General features: G+C 43.7%; 1 protein-coding gene across 13 annotated transcripts in view; it reads right to left on the minus strand.

Annotated features, from left to right (window-relative positions):
• Dcdc2c (doublecortin domain containing 2C) overlaps positions 1 to 15,151 on the minus strand; it is an 83,050-nt gene that overhangs the window by 32,321 nt on the left and 35,578 nt on the right. For 6 of the 13 annotated variants that reach the window (XM_031356306.1, XM_031356305.1, XM_031356304.1 and 3 more), the window contains exons 9-11: positions 10,534 to 10,602; positions 4,321 to 4,362; positions 3,788 to 3,832 (exon numbers count right to left, since the gene is read on the minus strand). In XM_031356306.1, the coding sequence (XP_031212166.1) occupies positions 3,788 to 3,832; positions 4,321 to 4,362; positions 10,534 to 10,602 (156 nt within the window). Of the gene's footprint in view, positions 1 to 3,787; positions 3,833 to 4,320; positions 4,363 to 7,690; positions 7,910 to 9,952; positions 10,075 to 10,533; positions 10,603 to 15,151 lie in introns of those variants that run through there. The other 7 variants (XM_031356308.1, XM_031356307.1, XM_031356310.1 and 4 more) reach the window with 4 other exon arrangements.

Genomic DNA, 15,151 nt, shown 5'->3' on the forward strand with positions numbered 1-15,151 from the left:
GTGTGTGTTTGATGTGGTATGGTATGTATGTGTGGTTTGTGTGGGGGGGGGTATGTGTGTGTGTAGACAATACACATACTTGGAGGCACCTGAAAGAGGCAAGAAAAGGGAGTCAGATACCCTGGCACTGGAGTTACAGGCTGTTGTGAGCATATAACATAACACAAGTACCAGAAATTAACTTAGATCTCTGCAAGAGCAGCAAGCCCTCAATTGCTTAGCCATCCCCATCAGCCCCATCACCACAGCTTCTAATTTTTTAATTTTCTCATCATTGCAGCAAAGACTGAGTCAAATTGTGACTCTGAAAATTGCTAGGTGCCAACAGCACGAAACAGGAGAAACTATGAAAGACCAAAGCCCTCTGACCCTGACTCCTAAATCTTCGAGCTCCCATCCATTTCATCATTAAGAAGGTTTTATTTTTTTAATTGTTTTAGAAAACTACTATTGGCAAAGAAAAAGATGAATCTGAGCAATGGCTGTCCTGGAGGAACTGCTGGACAAAGCTGTTGAAACTCATAGACAAGACAGCATGGCAGTGGCAAGAGCCTGATCGCGCTGAGCTTAAAACCATGAGAATCAAGGTTCAGAGCGTTGAGACCACACATCTTCTTATGCTTGAAACAAATACGTAGGATGGGGAGAATGTCTAAAGATCAGTCCAGAAATAAACTTAAGTCAGGTGAGCATGAGAATTGGCAGCATGCGGCAAGGCATTTCTTCAAGAGAACTGTGGGAGCCAGCACTACCTTCATAGAAGTCGGGAAATCCGGATGTAAAAAGACAGGTGGCACTCTGTGAGAAATCACACACAGATGCACAGCAGGGCCAGCCATCCTCCCCCCAACCCAGTGACATACCAGCCCCACTGTTCACCTGGTACTGCTTCTCTATGAAAGAACTTCCTTGGGCTGGAGCATTAGCTGATGAACTTGCCAAAACACACTCACCACTTACTGCAGAGAAGGTGCAATGCTGCCTCTGAGGAATGCTTTCCTGGAATCCTGGTAAGTGTCCAGACACTCAACACACCACTGCCAGGCCAGACCAGGGAAGATTCTAGACTTACATTACAGTCTAAATCTTTCAATGTTGACATCAAGATTTCAAACAATTGCATACACATGTTTTAGGTTTACAAGTATACCAGAGGGCATACTTGATACCAGCCATGTACCCACATGTTGCTTGGTCAAGATATAGATGCTTAAAGGAAGGGAAAAAAACGACTACTTTTCCAGAAAACACCCTGCCTATGATGTCCAACCAGCTTTGGCATTAACCTAAGCATATGCATTTGAAGAGGAATAGCATTGTCATCAAACCTATAAAATATATCTCTAAAGGGAGTTAATGTGGACACTAGTAATCTCATGCTAGGTACTCTCTTTCAGCTAGCAAAACTTATTTTAATCATAGTTATTTATAATTGATTTTAAAGCCTCTTAAAAACATGCACAATTATCTTTCCATCTTTGTTCTTTTGTACCTGAACTTATCACTATGGCAACCATGGATGATAAGACATCAGAAAGGATCCAGTAGTCATATTGTACGATAAAAAACAAAAACTTTTATGTCCAGGGCCCTCCATTGTTTGGTGGTGTGATCTAGAAAGTCCTTATCAGACAAATACAGGACAGGCTAGCAGTAGAACAATCTAACACCCAGACTGGTGATATAGAACATTATCTCCTGTTTTCAAGTCTGTTTCCTTTTTCCTTTGTAGGTTTCTCTCTTGATTTTAATTGTAACTACAAAAATATGCCATGTAAGAAATCAAACTGAGTGCTTATTCAGGACAAAAACTGAAACTGACCCCTTTTAATCGTCATCTAAAATGTCAAAACAGATGACACCACAGAACAACACTTATAAGGGCGCTGGGAGAGCTCGGCAGGCACAAGACCCATTGTGAGTCTGCCACAGAGGCTGACATTTCTGATATGAACTGAGCCTCACTCAGTTTAGCAAGCCTAAACCCATCTTAAACCCAGTGAGAACATTCCAAAATGTACCAGGAACAAAATTTTAAACACTGAAAATTACCTCAACATTAATATTAGGAGTTATGTCTTGTTTGTATTATGTATTAATTACAAATTAGGGAGTGATGTCTTCTTTGGTTTTTCAATTTTTTTGTGTGTGGAAGGTGGGGTGGTTTTATTCAGTTGGTTGGTTCAGGTTTTTGTTGTTGTTGTTGTTGTTGTTGTTGTTTCTATTGAAGTATCTTCACTATGCAGCCCATTCTGGCATGGAAGGAGAAATCCCCCTGCCTCAGCCTTCCAAGTATTAGGATTAAAGGCATATACTTCCAAGACCAGCCCACATTTGTTAAAATAGTTTTAGGGGGTCATTTTTAAAACACCACATTAAAAAACAAAAAAAAAGAAAAGAGAGTGAGAGGAAAAGAAAAGAAAGGCAACCAATGGAAACCAATCTTAAAGCACATGTAGAAGCATAAACAGCTTCTAGAGGAAGAAAAGCGGTTATGGGTGGAAAGAGCAGGTGCTGGACACCACACCTCACGTCATCTGTTTTCCTCCTGGAGGTCTTGTGACATGCACCAATTATCCACAAACTGCCACTGTTAGGGAATGTGGACTGTCTTCCTCATTTGGGAGTTACACCACTTTTGTAGACAGAAGAACTAAAGCTCAAAATGATACATCTACCCACTGCCCACACTCAATGCTGCTCCGAACCTAAAACCATTTGTTGTTTTGTTTTTGAGTCAGGGTCTCACCAAATACCTCTGATTGCCCTGGAACTCACCACGTAGATCAATCTGTCCTTGCACTCACAGAGTATCACCTGCCTCTGTCTCCTGAGTGCTGAATCTTTTCATTACATAATTTTTGGCATTTTTTTTCTCTGAGCAAAAAAGTAAATAACAGCTGGACAGTGGTGGCACACACCTTTAGTCCCAGCACTCAGGAGGCAGAGACAAGCAAATCTCTGAGAGCTCAAGGCCAGCCTATCTGGTCTACAGAGTGAGTTCCAGAGAGCCGGGACTACACAGAGAAACTCTGTCTTGGCTTGGGGAGCAAATAACACATGTGCCAGACAAGTGATGAATTTTCCAAAGGCTTGCTTGACACTTGAGCCATTTACACAGACGTGGAATCACTGTGTACACAGTTGTCTCTCCAGCCCTGTTTGAAAGACTGACCACTGTTCCCCAGGCAGGATGACAGATGGCATAGCTGACACCCTGCTTTTTAACTCAGGGTTTAATGAACATCAGCCCGATTCAAGCAGACGTACACAAATATTCATTGTGTGGCTTAACAGTAGCCTAAGTACAATCATACCATCACTCTCTTACACAGAGAGGTCATGTTTTATAGGACTTTCAGGTCCATGTCTCACTGACCCTGGAGCCTGCAAGCATGGAAAATGGTGGTTAAAGTACAAAGTGTACTTAGGGTAAATCACTTCACAGTGACACCTGGAGAAGAGCTGACACAGCACACCAGTGCTACCTAGCATGGTTGTCCACATGCTACAGTCTAAGGAGCCTGGAGCTCACAGAGCCACCACCCCCAGTTAACACAAAGATAACAGAAATCAGTTAATACAAAGAAAACAGCAGCCCTGAGCAGGTTTTATGAACACTCTAGAGTTGGAGTTTGTTATGAGTAAGCAATGAAACTTTAACAGAGGAGGAAACACAACCAGAGGTTTTCAGGTAAGTTCCCATAGCCACCATCCTGGTAACTGTGGACCCAACATATGGCTCTAGGCTGAGCCACCCACGATAGCTTTGATTTACATAACTGACCTTCACATTCCCACGCATGTCCCATGTTCTTGATGAAGCAATAAACTGCCCAAATGAACCAAAGGGTAAGTGGAATAAATTAGACATACTCAACCAAAAGTCATTATCAACATTCACATAGCAACCGTGATAATTTAATCCTACTTAACACAGAGCTGATGCAGAGCTGAGGGTGAGGGGAACACTGTCTAGGGCTTCCACACACACTCAGAGGAGGTGACATGTCCTTCATAGCACATGGCTGCAATGAAAATGTGAAACTGTTATCACTGTCTAGGGAAGTGTACCTCCTCAGGGAGAGCTCCTTAGAAGTGCTGCCTAAGGCTGTCTTTGCAGTAGAACATCTGCCCGTCCCAAATGTTATGAGACTGTCTCTTTACCTCTAACTTTGTTTTCTAACCCCAAGAACTGAGCCAGGATTTCTGACAGGCAAGGAACTTGTCTTCCTAAGAGGCACCTGATAGATTTGAGAGTCCAGGGAGCACCCTGTCTTCCGCATGAGAAACGCAAAGCTACAGTTTGTTGATACAAACCTTTCTGTCAATATCTTCATAAAGCCTTTCCACTTCCTTTTCCTATTTTTAAAAAAAAAAAATATATGGTCATCAAGTATCTCCAAGAAAGGTGCCATAAATAAATTCTTAACCTCCCCCATCTTTTCTCTCCTCCTTGGTTAGCTCCGATTCTTCCTTATCAAAAACACCACAGGCTTTCATGCTAAGTCCCTAGCCTTCTCCAAGCTGCTCTCCCCTTGTCCTGTTCCTCTTGACTCCTCCTCCCTCCCCCCTCAGCTTATACTTTTCTCTTTCTAAACACTTCTTATATTCAGTTTGTTAAATGTTTTTGAGGGTTTGAGTGTGAAATGTCTCCATAGGCTTATGTTCTTGAAGATGTGCTTCCCAGCTGATGTGGCTGCCTGGAGAGGCCATAACAGCTTTAGCAGATTGGACGTAGAGGAACTGGACCACTTGAGAAGTGTCTTCAGAGGTTACATACTCCCCTGGTTCCAGCTTTATCTCTTCTTCCTGATATCCCATGTGCTCCCACCACCACGAACTGTGCTATGCATTTGTGGCTATAATGGGCAGAGAGTCTCTGAAAGCAGGATCCACCAACGTCCTCCTTCCGTGTGTTGTTCTACAAGCATGTGATCACGGCCACAAGAAGATTAACAGCCTCCTATTCTGTTGCGCTTTGGTTTGGTTTGGCTTAATCAACCTCTGAGAACTTTCATCCTTCCATACATCCAGATTAACCCACAGTTTTCACTGTCATCTGTGCTTCTGTTCATTCTATGGCAGAATTACAAACTAGCCAACTCCCAAGGGTAAATGTCTCATTTGTCTCTACCACTTATTATCAATTAATATACTTGTGGGCAATTCCTAGTTATCATTTTGATAGATTAGAAAAACTGTGTGTATTTAATTCTAATAAAAAGCAAAATTCCACTTCTGAAAGGCTACACCAAGGGACTGAAGAGATGTCTCTGGGTTTAAGAGTGCTTTGAATTTGGTTTCAGCACCCAAGATGGGATATTCACAACTATGTGGAAGTCCAGCTCTAGAGGATCTGATGCCCTCTTCTGCTCTTCATGAGCACTGTTTTCATGTGTATAAACCCATACACAGATATGCACATATATACAATTTAACTTTTAAAATATAATCTTTAAAAGACTGCACCAATTTATAATCCAACCTAAGAAGTACTACAGCTTTTCTGTATCTCTATTTATATAAATATTGTCAGCTATGTGCAAGGACACTCTATAAGAAATCATTAATTAAATTTATTAAGCACTGGGCATCATCAACCTGAATTAAGTGGTAAACACCACATTGCTTATTCACCTTCCTTAAATAGGACTAAGACATGGAGATTAGAACTTGGGGAGCCGTCATTTCAGTGAGTTTCCTACTTTTTTTCATCTGCCTTCTATTATTGGGCTGTCACTATATTAGGAGCTCTTTCAAATTAAGGAACATTGACTCGCATTGCAAGTATTTTCTTCTTTGCTTTGGTTGACTTTTAATCTCATTAATTTTTTTCAAAGACAAAAGCCTGGTTTTCCATTTAGAAAACTGTTATGTCTTTGGGGACAATCGTTTCTTACACGTGATAGAGAATTTTGAGACTAAAACCTGATTCTAGCACTCTAACTGGTCTCATTCTTCTTTCCTGGCTGTTCAAGGTTTATCTGGTGTCTGCCATGTTCTTCATCACATTCAAGATCAGTTAATTCTGTGTGCCTGGAAATGGGAGGAGTGCTAAAGATAACAAGGACATGAATAGACCCCAAGCTTAGGTACACAGATAACTCTAGTAAGGGGTAGACTGACCAGATGACAGGAGAAGAGTAAATGGCTGGAGAGCCATGGAGAAAACATACAGGGAATCCAGGGAGCTGAGAAAAGAAGGCAAACTCTGCCAGCAGCAATGGAGGATATGAAGGCTGGATTGGCAGAGAGCAACCCTTTATGGGGGAACCTAGAGAACTGAGAAAGAAGGCAGCATCTGCAGCTATGGAGGGTGTCAAAACTGGACTGACAGAAGACAGGACAGACAGCTTGTGTGGCCCAATAGGAGCAAGTAGTTACAAAGTCTGTTCTTGGAGAGAAAAAAATTCTCTCATCACCTAAAAGTCAGTTCCTCTTGTGCCCCCTGTCAGAGCCGTGTGTGTGTGTGTGTGTGTGTGTGTGTGTGTGTGTGTGTGTGTGTGTGTGTTGTAATGTATGCATGTTTGTGTGGATATGTACAGGTATACATGTTCATGAATGTAAATACCAGAGTCAATAGGTCAGTGTAAGTTGTCTTCCTGGATTTCTCTCAACCTTGTTTTCTAAGAGAGGATCTCACCAAATCTGAGGCTCATCTATTTCCCTAGGGTGGCTCATCAGGGAGCTTCAGGACTTTGCGTGGCTCCACACCTCACCCCACACACTCACTACACTCACTGAGGGCATGTACACACTACCCTTCTCTGTGTCTGTGGGTGCTGGGGATCTAAACTCAAGTCCTTGTGCTTTCAGAACAGGCACTTTAAGTTATCCCTCCAGCCCCTGAAGTTTTTATATAGGGTCTCCAGGGTTAGGAAAACTTCAAAAAAAATTTAAAGGTTGGAAACCCAATATCAGGAAACCCTTGGAGTCCCGTGAAATTTGGCATTTCCAAGTAAAAGGTTTCTCTATGGCACCCTACAGAGATAGCCTGCAGACCCCACTGGAGAGGTGTGGGAAATGCAGAGTCCTAATCATGTTGTCTGGGCATACACTGCCAATCAGACTTCTCTTCTATATTCTGAAAAGAAAATTCATGTTTCCAAAAACTTTACATCTGGTTTTACAAAATGATCAGGTGGTATAGAATTGTAGAGCATTGGTTCTCTATAAATCATTTACAACCAGTGGTGCCACACAGATTGGGCCACTGGGAACTGAAGAATGGGGCTGGTAAGGTGGTACAGCTGGTCAAGGTGCCTCCCATCAACCTAATGGTCTGAGTTCTATTCCCAGGGTCTACACAGTGGGAGGAGAGAACTGACTCATGCAAGCTGTCCCAGGACCTCTACAAGTGCACCACAGTACCCACATAACAAATAAGTAAACAGAAGCATAAATAAATGTAAGCTTAAAAGCTGGAGATTATTCCAGTCTACCTAAGTGCAGTAGTACTCACCCAATGTAATTAAAGTCACCTTCAATGAAGACAAGTTGGAGCATGTGAAAGGACAAAGTACACACTTCATTTTCACTTCACAGAGGGGCTTTTCCCGCTCGTTAATGTTAGTAACTTTCCACTTTGATGATGGGGACAGTATTGAATATGGTTGTTGTCATGGCTGCACACGCTACACCTATCCCGGGGTCCTCGGGAGGAAGAACTCTCACACGAACGCACGGCTCTATTTTTTTTTTAATTTTTATTTTACACATATAATAACAAAATGAACACACTTGTCCACAACTCCTGGGCCTAGGGAGAGTCTCAATCCTAACAAATTCATCTGAAAAGCTCCTTCAGGCTGAAGCTGTCAAGGGCTTAACGCTGATCCTTGGAACTGGAGGAGTCAGAGGAGAGGAAGTCTGCTTCCGGGATGGACTGTGTGGTGGTTGAAACTGTCTTAGGAATAGATTGTGTGTAGAGCATGAGTGTAAGCAGTGCCGCTCGATTCGGTGCTTAAAAACTATCAAAACAGCAAAGTGTATATGTTTTTACCACCAAAAAAAAAAAATAGAAAATCTGTGACCAAATATCAGAAATATATTTTAAAAGGTAGTGTTCATGCTAACAATGTCTCCTCTAGCTTCACAAAGCAACTTGTGTTTTATTGTTGGATTACATATTTAAATTTGAATGACTCTGTCACAAGTAACTCAAAGCTTTTAAACAAGTCTGGAAGACATGTCAAATGATGAAACCATTTCAGCTGCTTAGGGATGTCACAGTCCATCTTCACAGTGGCCAGCCAGCACTAACATGTCTAAGAAACTTAATACAGTCAGTCTCAAACGCCCTAAAAAATAGATTTACCGGTGATTGTACAAATGACTCGTTAAGAGTGGGCATACAGCACAATGGCCTGCTGGCCAGGAAAACCAGTGGGGTGTGGCTTCTCTCTCTCAGGGCCACTGCTTGCTATGATAATGCACACAAATGCCGGGTCACTCAGAACCTTCCTAGACATGGCTTGGAATATTTTAGGGTCAAACAATTTCAAGTTCATGGGGTGTTTCACACCAATAGAGAGACAAAGAGCACAGCAGAGACGCTTGTGCAGGGCATGCCAGAAAGCAAGGAGAGGGCACAGACTTGGAAGAACCCAACACTCTGGGACAGAACACCAGCCAGTTGGTTCTCCCCTGTTTGAAAGAAATGGACCAGGAAAAACCAACAGCAAATATCTATTGAGAAGAAAACCAGTAACTGGCTTGGCTCACTGCTGGGAATACTCAGACTTTGGTGTAGTTCAAATCCAGGTTGAAATCCATCCATTGATTTCGGATTGAAATATTAACAAGTTGTTTTCCATCAAGTTTTTCCTCCTTTTCATCTATTTCCGATATCTACTTTAAAGAGCTGGGCCAGCACTAGTGTGTGCCCATGAGGTACTCAGTACTCAGAGTGTCCTAGCCTGTTCCCCCCACCCACCAGACTGGTTCCCCCCAGATCTGCTCTGACTTGCCCACATAACCTTCCTAGTGCTTATCAACAGAAGGAAGAGTGCCTGCTCTCTGCCACCTTCCACTCCAAAGCTTAGCCCTTGGCCTCTTCTCTAAAGATAGGATACTAATATCTACAGCTATTCCTACAACATTGTTCTCATTAAAGGAGATATTTTGAATCATTCTATAAAATTAAATCTGTCATAGGCTACCAATGCATGAAACCCCTCCTAGGGGCCTGTACATATTTCCCCCAGTGAATCAGTGAATCGGGGTGATAGGGTAGACTTGGTGCAAAGATCCTGTAAAGAGAAGTTTGAAATGTATGTGCATTCCTGCCATAAACCCATGAACATCATCTCCTCTCTTCTTATGATCCCTATGAGAACAAGTAGTCCTTTCACCCTTAACCTCTGTTCCTCTGGGCAACCTCCTTCATTATTATTCCTGCTCCCAGATCAGCCTTACTTCATGACACCAAAGAAATTAAAATTAACCCTTGTTTTTCATTAGAAAGTACTCTCTATTCCACTAGACATACCCAGTCACCCCTCTCACTAAAAAAAACCACTCCCAAACCCAAGCTTCAGGGATGTACACAGAAAAAGGATGTACTCTGTGAGGGTACCATTTTCTCTGACTCCCAAGATTCCCAAGCTTCTCTAGTGTGCCTATGAAATGTCCTGTGGCTCCTTCACCTTCCTTCAAAGGCCAATTGACAAACTATGCAAAAGAGAGAGAAAGAGAGAGAGAGAGAGAGAGAGAGAGAGAGAGAGAGAGAAAGGAAGAGAAGAGAAGAGAAGAAAAGAAAAGAAAAGAGAAGAGAAAGGAAAAAAAACACAGGCACCCTTCTATCATCCTTGAAACCCATGTTTGTTTGCAGCTGTGGAAAGCACCACGTCAACCTGGCTAAATGTCTGAAACGTAAACTATTTTGAAAAACACCTGAAGATAGAATGTTGAAGACAAACCACGACAATTCATTCCTTAGCGACATAGCCATGATTGCATATGTAAAGTATATTTTGTTTTCCCAGTGTGTACATATTATGTAGACTCGTCACCACCTGGACTCAAGAGAGCCCAGAACACCTGCCTCCCCAGACGATGTTTCCAAGACACCTGGACAGGAAAAACAAGGGAAAGCTACAGCCCTGTGTCCTGCACCAACCTGAGCTCGCATCTGCAGGTATCCACACACAGCCTGACCTTCCAGACAGGGGTTGTGGACATAGCACCCGCTGGTAAGTGTGGATGGCTGTCTCATTACAGGAAGCTACCCTCACAGGGGCTGCTCTACTTCACCACCCCAACCTGCCTATACCCGAAAACCAGTTGGAAGAAAGCTTACACCATTGTGATGGAAAGCTCAGTGAAGAATAGTTAAGACAGGTACAGAGGTGATTAGAATTACCCCTGTGCCTTCCTAAAATACACTGTGCTTCCACTCTGATGTGCATCTGTGATCTGGGACCAGCCCGTGTTCTCGAATCCTTGACCATCAACCATGAGCTCTGCCCAACCTATCACAAGAAGGTGGTTTGGAACACAACTATCAAAAGTAAAATGAAATTCACTCACCAAGCCGCTCTCCAGGCCAGGGCTGCTATCGCCTATCTCATCAATTTCTTTAACAATTTCAGCTGGTGCCTGGGGAGAAAATGCATGGTCAAGCTGAGCCATGGTCAGTGCCAAACTCCTTTGAAAAAGCAGAGAACATGGGAACCATTGTGCCTGACCAGTTCTATAGACAGAACAGGAAGTGGGAAGTGCAGCTTTTCTAAATGCAGGATTGCCTTGCTCCATTTTTACCAGTAGTTCCACCAAGGAAAGAGAGAAATCTTTAGAGAGGGGCTCCGTAACTTCTCATGTAAACAGGAATACCAGGAGATGGCCATGTAACCCCACACCTGGAATCCCAGAACTTAAGAGGATGAGGCAGGAAAATCCTGCATTTGAGAATGGTCAGGGCTATAGGGAAAAGTTCAAGGCCAGCCTGGACTACATAGCAAGTTTCTGTCTCTGAAATAAATAAATGAATGAATAGATAGATAGATAGATAGATAGATAGATAGATAGATAGATAGATAGGGATCCAGGGAGATAGCCCAGTAAGTAAATCAACACTTGCTGCATGAGTCTGACGACCTGAGTCTGGATCCCCACAAACCATGTAAAAACTGGACACAGATGTGCATATGTGTACTCCAAGTTCTCCTATTGTGAGACAGGTAACACAGGCAGGAGATTCCCCCATCAGTTTCTGAGTCAACTAGCCCGGGCTACAGAAAGGATGCACTATAAACAATGTGAAAGATGACAACTGACACCCAAAGTTGTCCAGAACTCTGCATTCATGCTATGGTGAGTACACACCCTCATGCATAAATACAAATAAATCAACAAATATCTGTAATTATTTCATTAATTTAAAATGCTATGGCCATGCCAGGTGCCTCTGGTTAGCAAACAATAGTTCCTTCTTAATTCTTGCTATACCCCCAGGACCCCAACTAAAGGACTGTTCCCCATTCTATGCGTACCCTCTGAAGCCTAGTTGCTCTCAGCCCCTCAGAGCAGTATACCCTCCCTCGGCTTCTTATCCTTCCCAGGTCTCAGGGATGTGTGAGAAAGAGGCAATGAGACAACTATATCCGTGGGCCACTTACATTTCAATGCCACATCTGCTGAGACAGGCTGACTTGACAGCAGCAAGCCATATGTGTGCACTACATGTCCTCAGGGGCCTAGCCAGAACTCTAATCCTTCATCATGTTGTCCAGGACACCCAACAAGGGAATATCCTCTCTACTGTCCTGATCCCAAGAACATTGAGTCAAGGCAAGAGGCTGGAGTTGCCCCCATTGGCAAGGGAAGGCAGGACACCCAGCACACCTGAGCTAAAATGGTAAAGAACTGACAATAAGCAAAGAGCTGATCTGAGCAAAGAGCTATCCTGAGCAAAGAGAGATGCTGCCAGCTGTCCTAGGCCATGTTAGAATAGAGGGACATGGCTGTACAGATGTGTGGGCTAGTGACCAATGCCCCAATCTCATGAGCTCTCCATTAGTCAGACCAGGGTGGCATGGATGTTACATTCTGACAGTCTTATAGACAAGTAACCCTAATCCTATGTGCAAGGACTGTGCAAACTACATAAAAACAGATTTTCCAAAACTCTTCAAAGGGTATCTAATGTGACAGCCAACTCTATGCCACTCACTCATCCAATAAACAGAAAAGGGATACCCACTGCTTTTGAATCCCATTGTGTTAGAGATGCCAGAGATCTTGAGCGCAAACAAACAGATCCTCAAGAAGCTGAAGTCATCCAGAGAAGTGAACACTCATTAGACCATCAGCATTTGAATACAGAGCTACAACTCTGAGGGGTGTGATGGAGACACACAGGGCCAAGAGAGAGCAAAACGGTGTTTAACATAGGAGGCCAGGGAAAGCCTGCCTCTGGTGATGTTTAATTTAAAACGTGAAGGATGTAGGACACTGTCTTAGTCAGGGTTTCTATTCCTGCACAAACATCATGACCAAGAAGCAAGTTGGTTACTTTAGCCTGTCTGAGAAATAGTGTGTATTTCCCACCAGTGGGGAGTGGGAAGGGCATGCTGCCTTGTCCCGCTTGCTTTTTCTGTTTGTTTTCATGCCAAGAAGCCTAGTCAGGAGACTTGTTTTGGCCCAGAAGATTCTCCCACAGGAAGTAAGATAGGGTCTGCCAGCCAGCATTTCTTTTTACTTCTTGCCCTGTCCTTTGGTATTTGTTAAACCAGGATGTGGAAGAGGTCAGACTGATGTTCTTTGGACTTGGTTAGAAATCTGTTGACAAGCACCAAGCTTTACAAGATGGCCCTTTTCACAGTTCTTAGAATTCTTTTGTGGGGAATGGTGCTTTCTATGGAACAGAGAGTCCAAATGGCAAAGGCAGGGTTGCCCTCCACCGCCCTCCTTGCTGACGACCCTACATTGCCCTCGATTTTGGATCTGGTCAAAGAAGCCCCCGGCAAGGAGATGAAGCAATGGCCCCAAGGATATCCACTGAGGTACATGCTCAAGTTATACCAGAGTTTGGCTGACCCCCATGGCCATCTGAGAGAGAACTGCACAATTGGAGCTAAAATGGTGAGGCTGGTAAAGCCATTGGCCAACACAGTAAGGCCTCCCAGAGGTTCCTGGCATGTACAGACCCTGGACTTTCCTCTAGCATCAAACCAGGTAGCATACGAACTAATCAGAGCTACTGTGGTTTACCGTCATCAACTTCATCTAGTTAATTACCATCTCTCCTGTCACGTGGAAACTTGGGTTCTTAAAATGCGGGACCAAGCACTTACCTTCTTCTAAATCAGGTAGTAACTCCAATTGCAGCTGCGGTACCAGATGTAGTTTCTTTACTTGAACTAATTAACACATCTCCTGGCACTTGGTACGCAGCCATTGATCTGGCAAATGCCTTCTTCTCAGTACCTGTCCATAAGGACCACCAGAAGCAATTTGCTTTCAGTTGGCAAGGCCAGCAGTATACCTTTACAGTTTTGCCTCAAGGATGTCTTAACTCTCCTGCCCTGTGTCATAACTTAGAAGAGATCTTGATCATTTGTCTCTTCCACAAAATATCACATTGGTGCACTAAGTGGACAGCTGCAGCATTATAACCCCTTTCCAGGACAACCCTGAAAGATACAGGTGAAGGAAAATCTTCACAGTGGGCAGAACTTCGGGCAGTACACATGGTATTACAGTTTGTTTGGAAGAAGAAATGGCCAGATGTATGATTGTTCACTGACTCATGGGCTGTAGCCAATGGATTGGCTGGATGGTCAGGGACCTGGAAAGATCACGATTGGAAAGATTGGTGAGAAAGACATCTGGGGAAGAAGTATGTGGATAGATCTCCAAATGGGCAGAGGATGTAAAGATATTTGTGTCCCATGTAAATGTTCACCAAAAGGTGACTTCATCTGAGGAGGAATTCAATAATCAAGTAGATAAGATGACCCATTCAGTGGATAGTCCGCCTCTTTCCCCAGCCATCCCTGCCATTGCTAAATGGGCACATGAACAAAGTGGTCATGGTGGCCGAGATGGAGGTTATGCTTGGGCTCAACAATATGGACTTCCACACACCAAGACTGACCTGGCTACAGCTGCCGCTGAATGCCAGATCTGCCAACAACAGAAACCAACACTGAGCCCCAGATATAGCACCATTCCTCGAGGTGACCAGCCAGCAACCTGGTGGCAGGTTGACTACTTTGGACCACTTCCTCCGTGGAAAGGACAACGTTTTGTTCTTACTGGAGTAGGCACTTATTCTGGTTATGGATTTGCCTTTCCTGCACAAAATGCTTCTGCCAAAACCACCATCGGTGGACTCACTGAATGCCTTATCTATCATCATGGTATTCCACACAGTATTGCTTCTGACCAAGGAACTCACTTCACAGCCAGAGAAGTGCGACAGTGGGCCCATGATCATGGAATCCACTGGTCTTACCGTGTTCCTCATCATCCTGAAGCTGCTGGTCTGATAGAAAGATGGAATGGCCTTTTGAAGACACAGATACAGCGCCAATTAGGTGGCAACAGCATGGAGGGCTGGGGCAGAGTTCTTCAGAAAGCAGTATATGCTTTGAATCAGTGTCCAATATATGGAACAGTTTCCCCATAGCCAGGATCCATGGGTCCAGGAATCAAGGGGTGAAAAAGGGAATAGTTCCACTCACTATTACTCCTAGTGACCCTCTAGGAAAATTTTTGCTTCCTGTCCCCACAACTCTAGGTTCTGCTGGCCTAGAAGTTTTGGTTCCAGAGGGGGGCATTCTCCTACCAGGAGCCACAACAAACATTCCATTGAATTGGAAGATCAGACTTCCCCCGCCCTGGTCATTTTGGGCTTCTAATGCCCTTAAGCCAACAGGCTAAGAAGAGAATAACAGTGTTAAGAGGAGTTGATAGATCCAGATTATCATGGAGAAATTGGATTGCCTCTTCACAATAGAGGTAAGCAGGAATATGTCTGGAGTGCAGGAGATCCCTTAGGGCGTCTCTTAGAACTTCTATGTCCTGTGATTAAAGTCAATGGGAAATTACAACAGCCTAATCCAAGCAGGATGACCAAGGATACAGACCCATCAGGAATGAAGGTATGGGTCAATCCTCCAGGAAAAGAGCCAAGACCTGCTGA

This window comes from Mastomys coucha, unplaced genomic scaffold (genome assembly GCF_008632895.1).
Source record: "Mastomys coucha isolate ucsf_1 unplaced genomic scaffold, UCSF_Mcou_1 pScaffold6, whole genome shotgun sequence".
Classification (NCBI taxonomy): domain Eukaryota; kingdom Metazoa; phylum Chordata; class Mammalia; order Rodentia; family Muridae; genus Mastomys; species Mastomys coucha.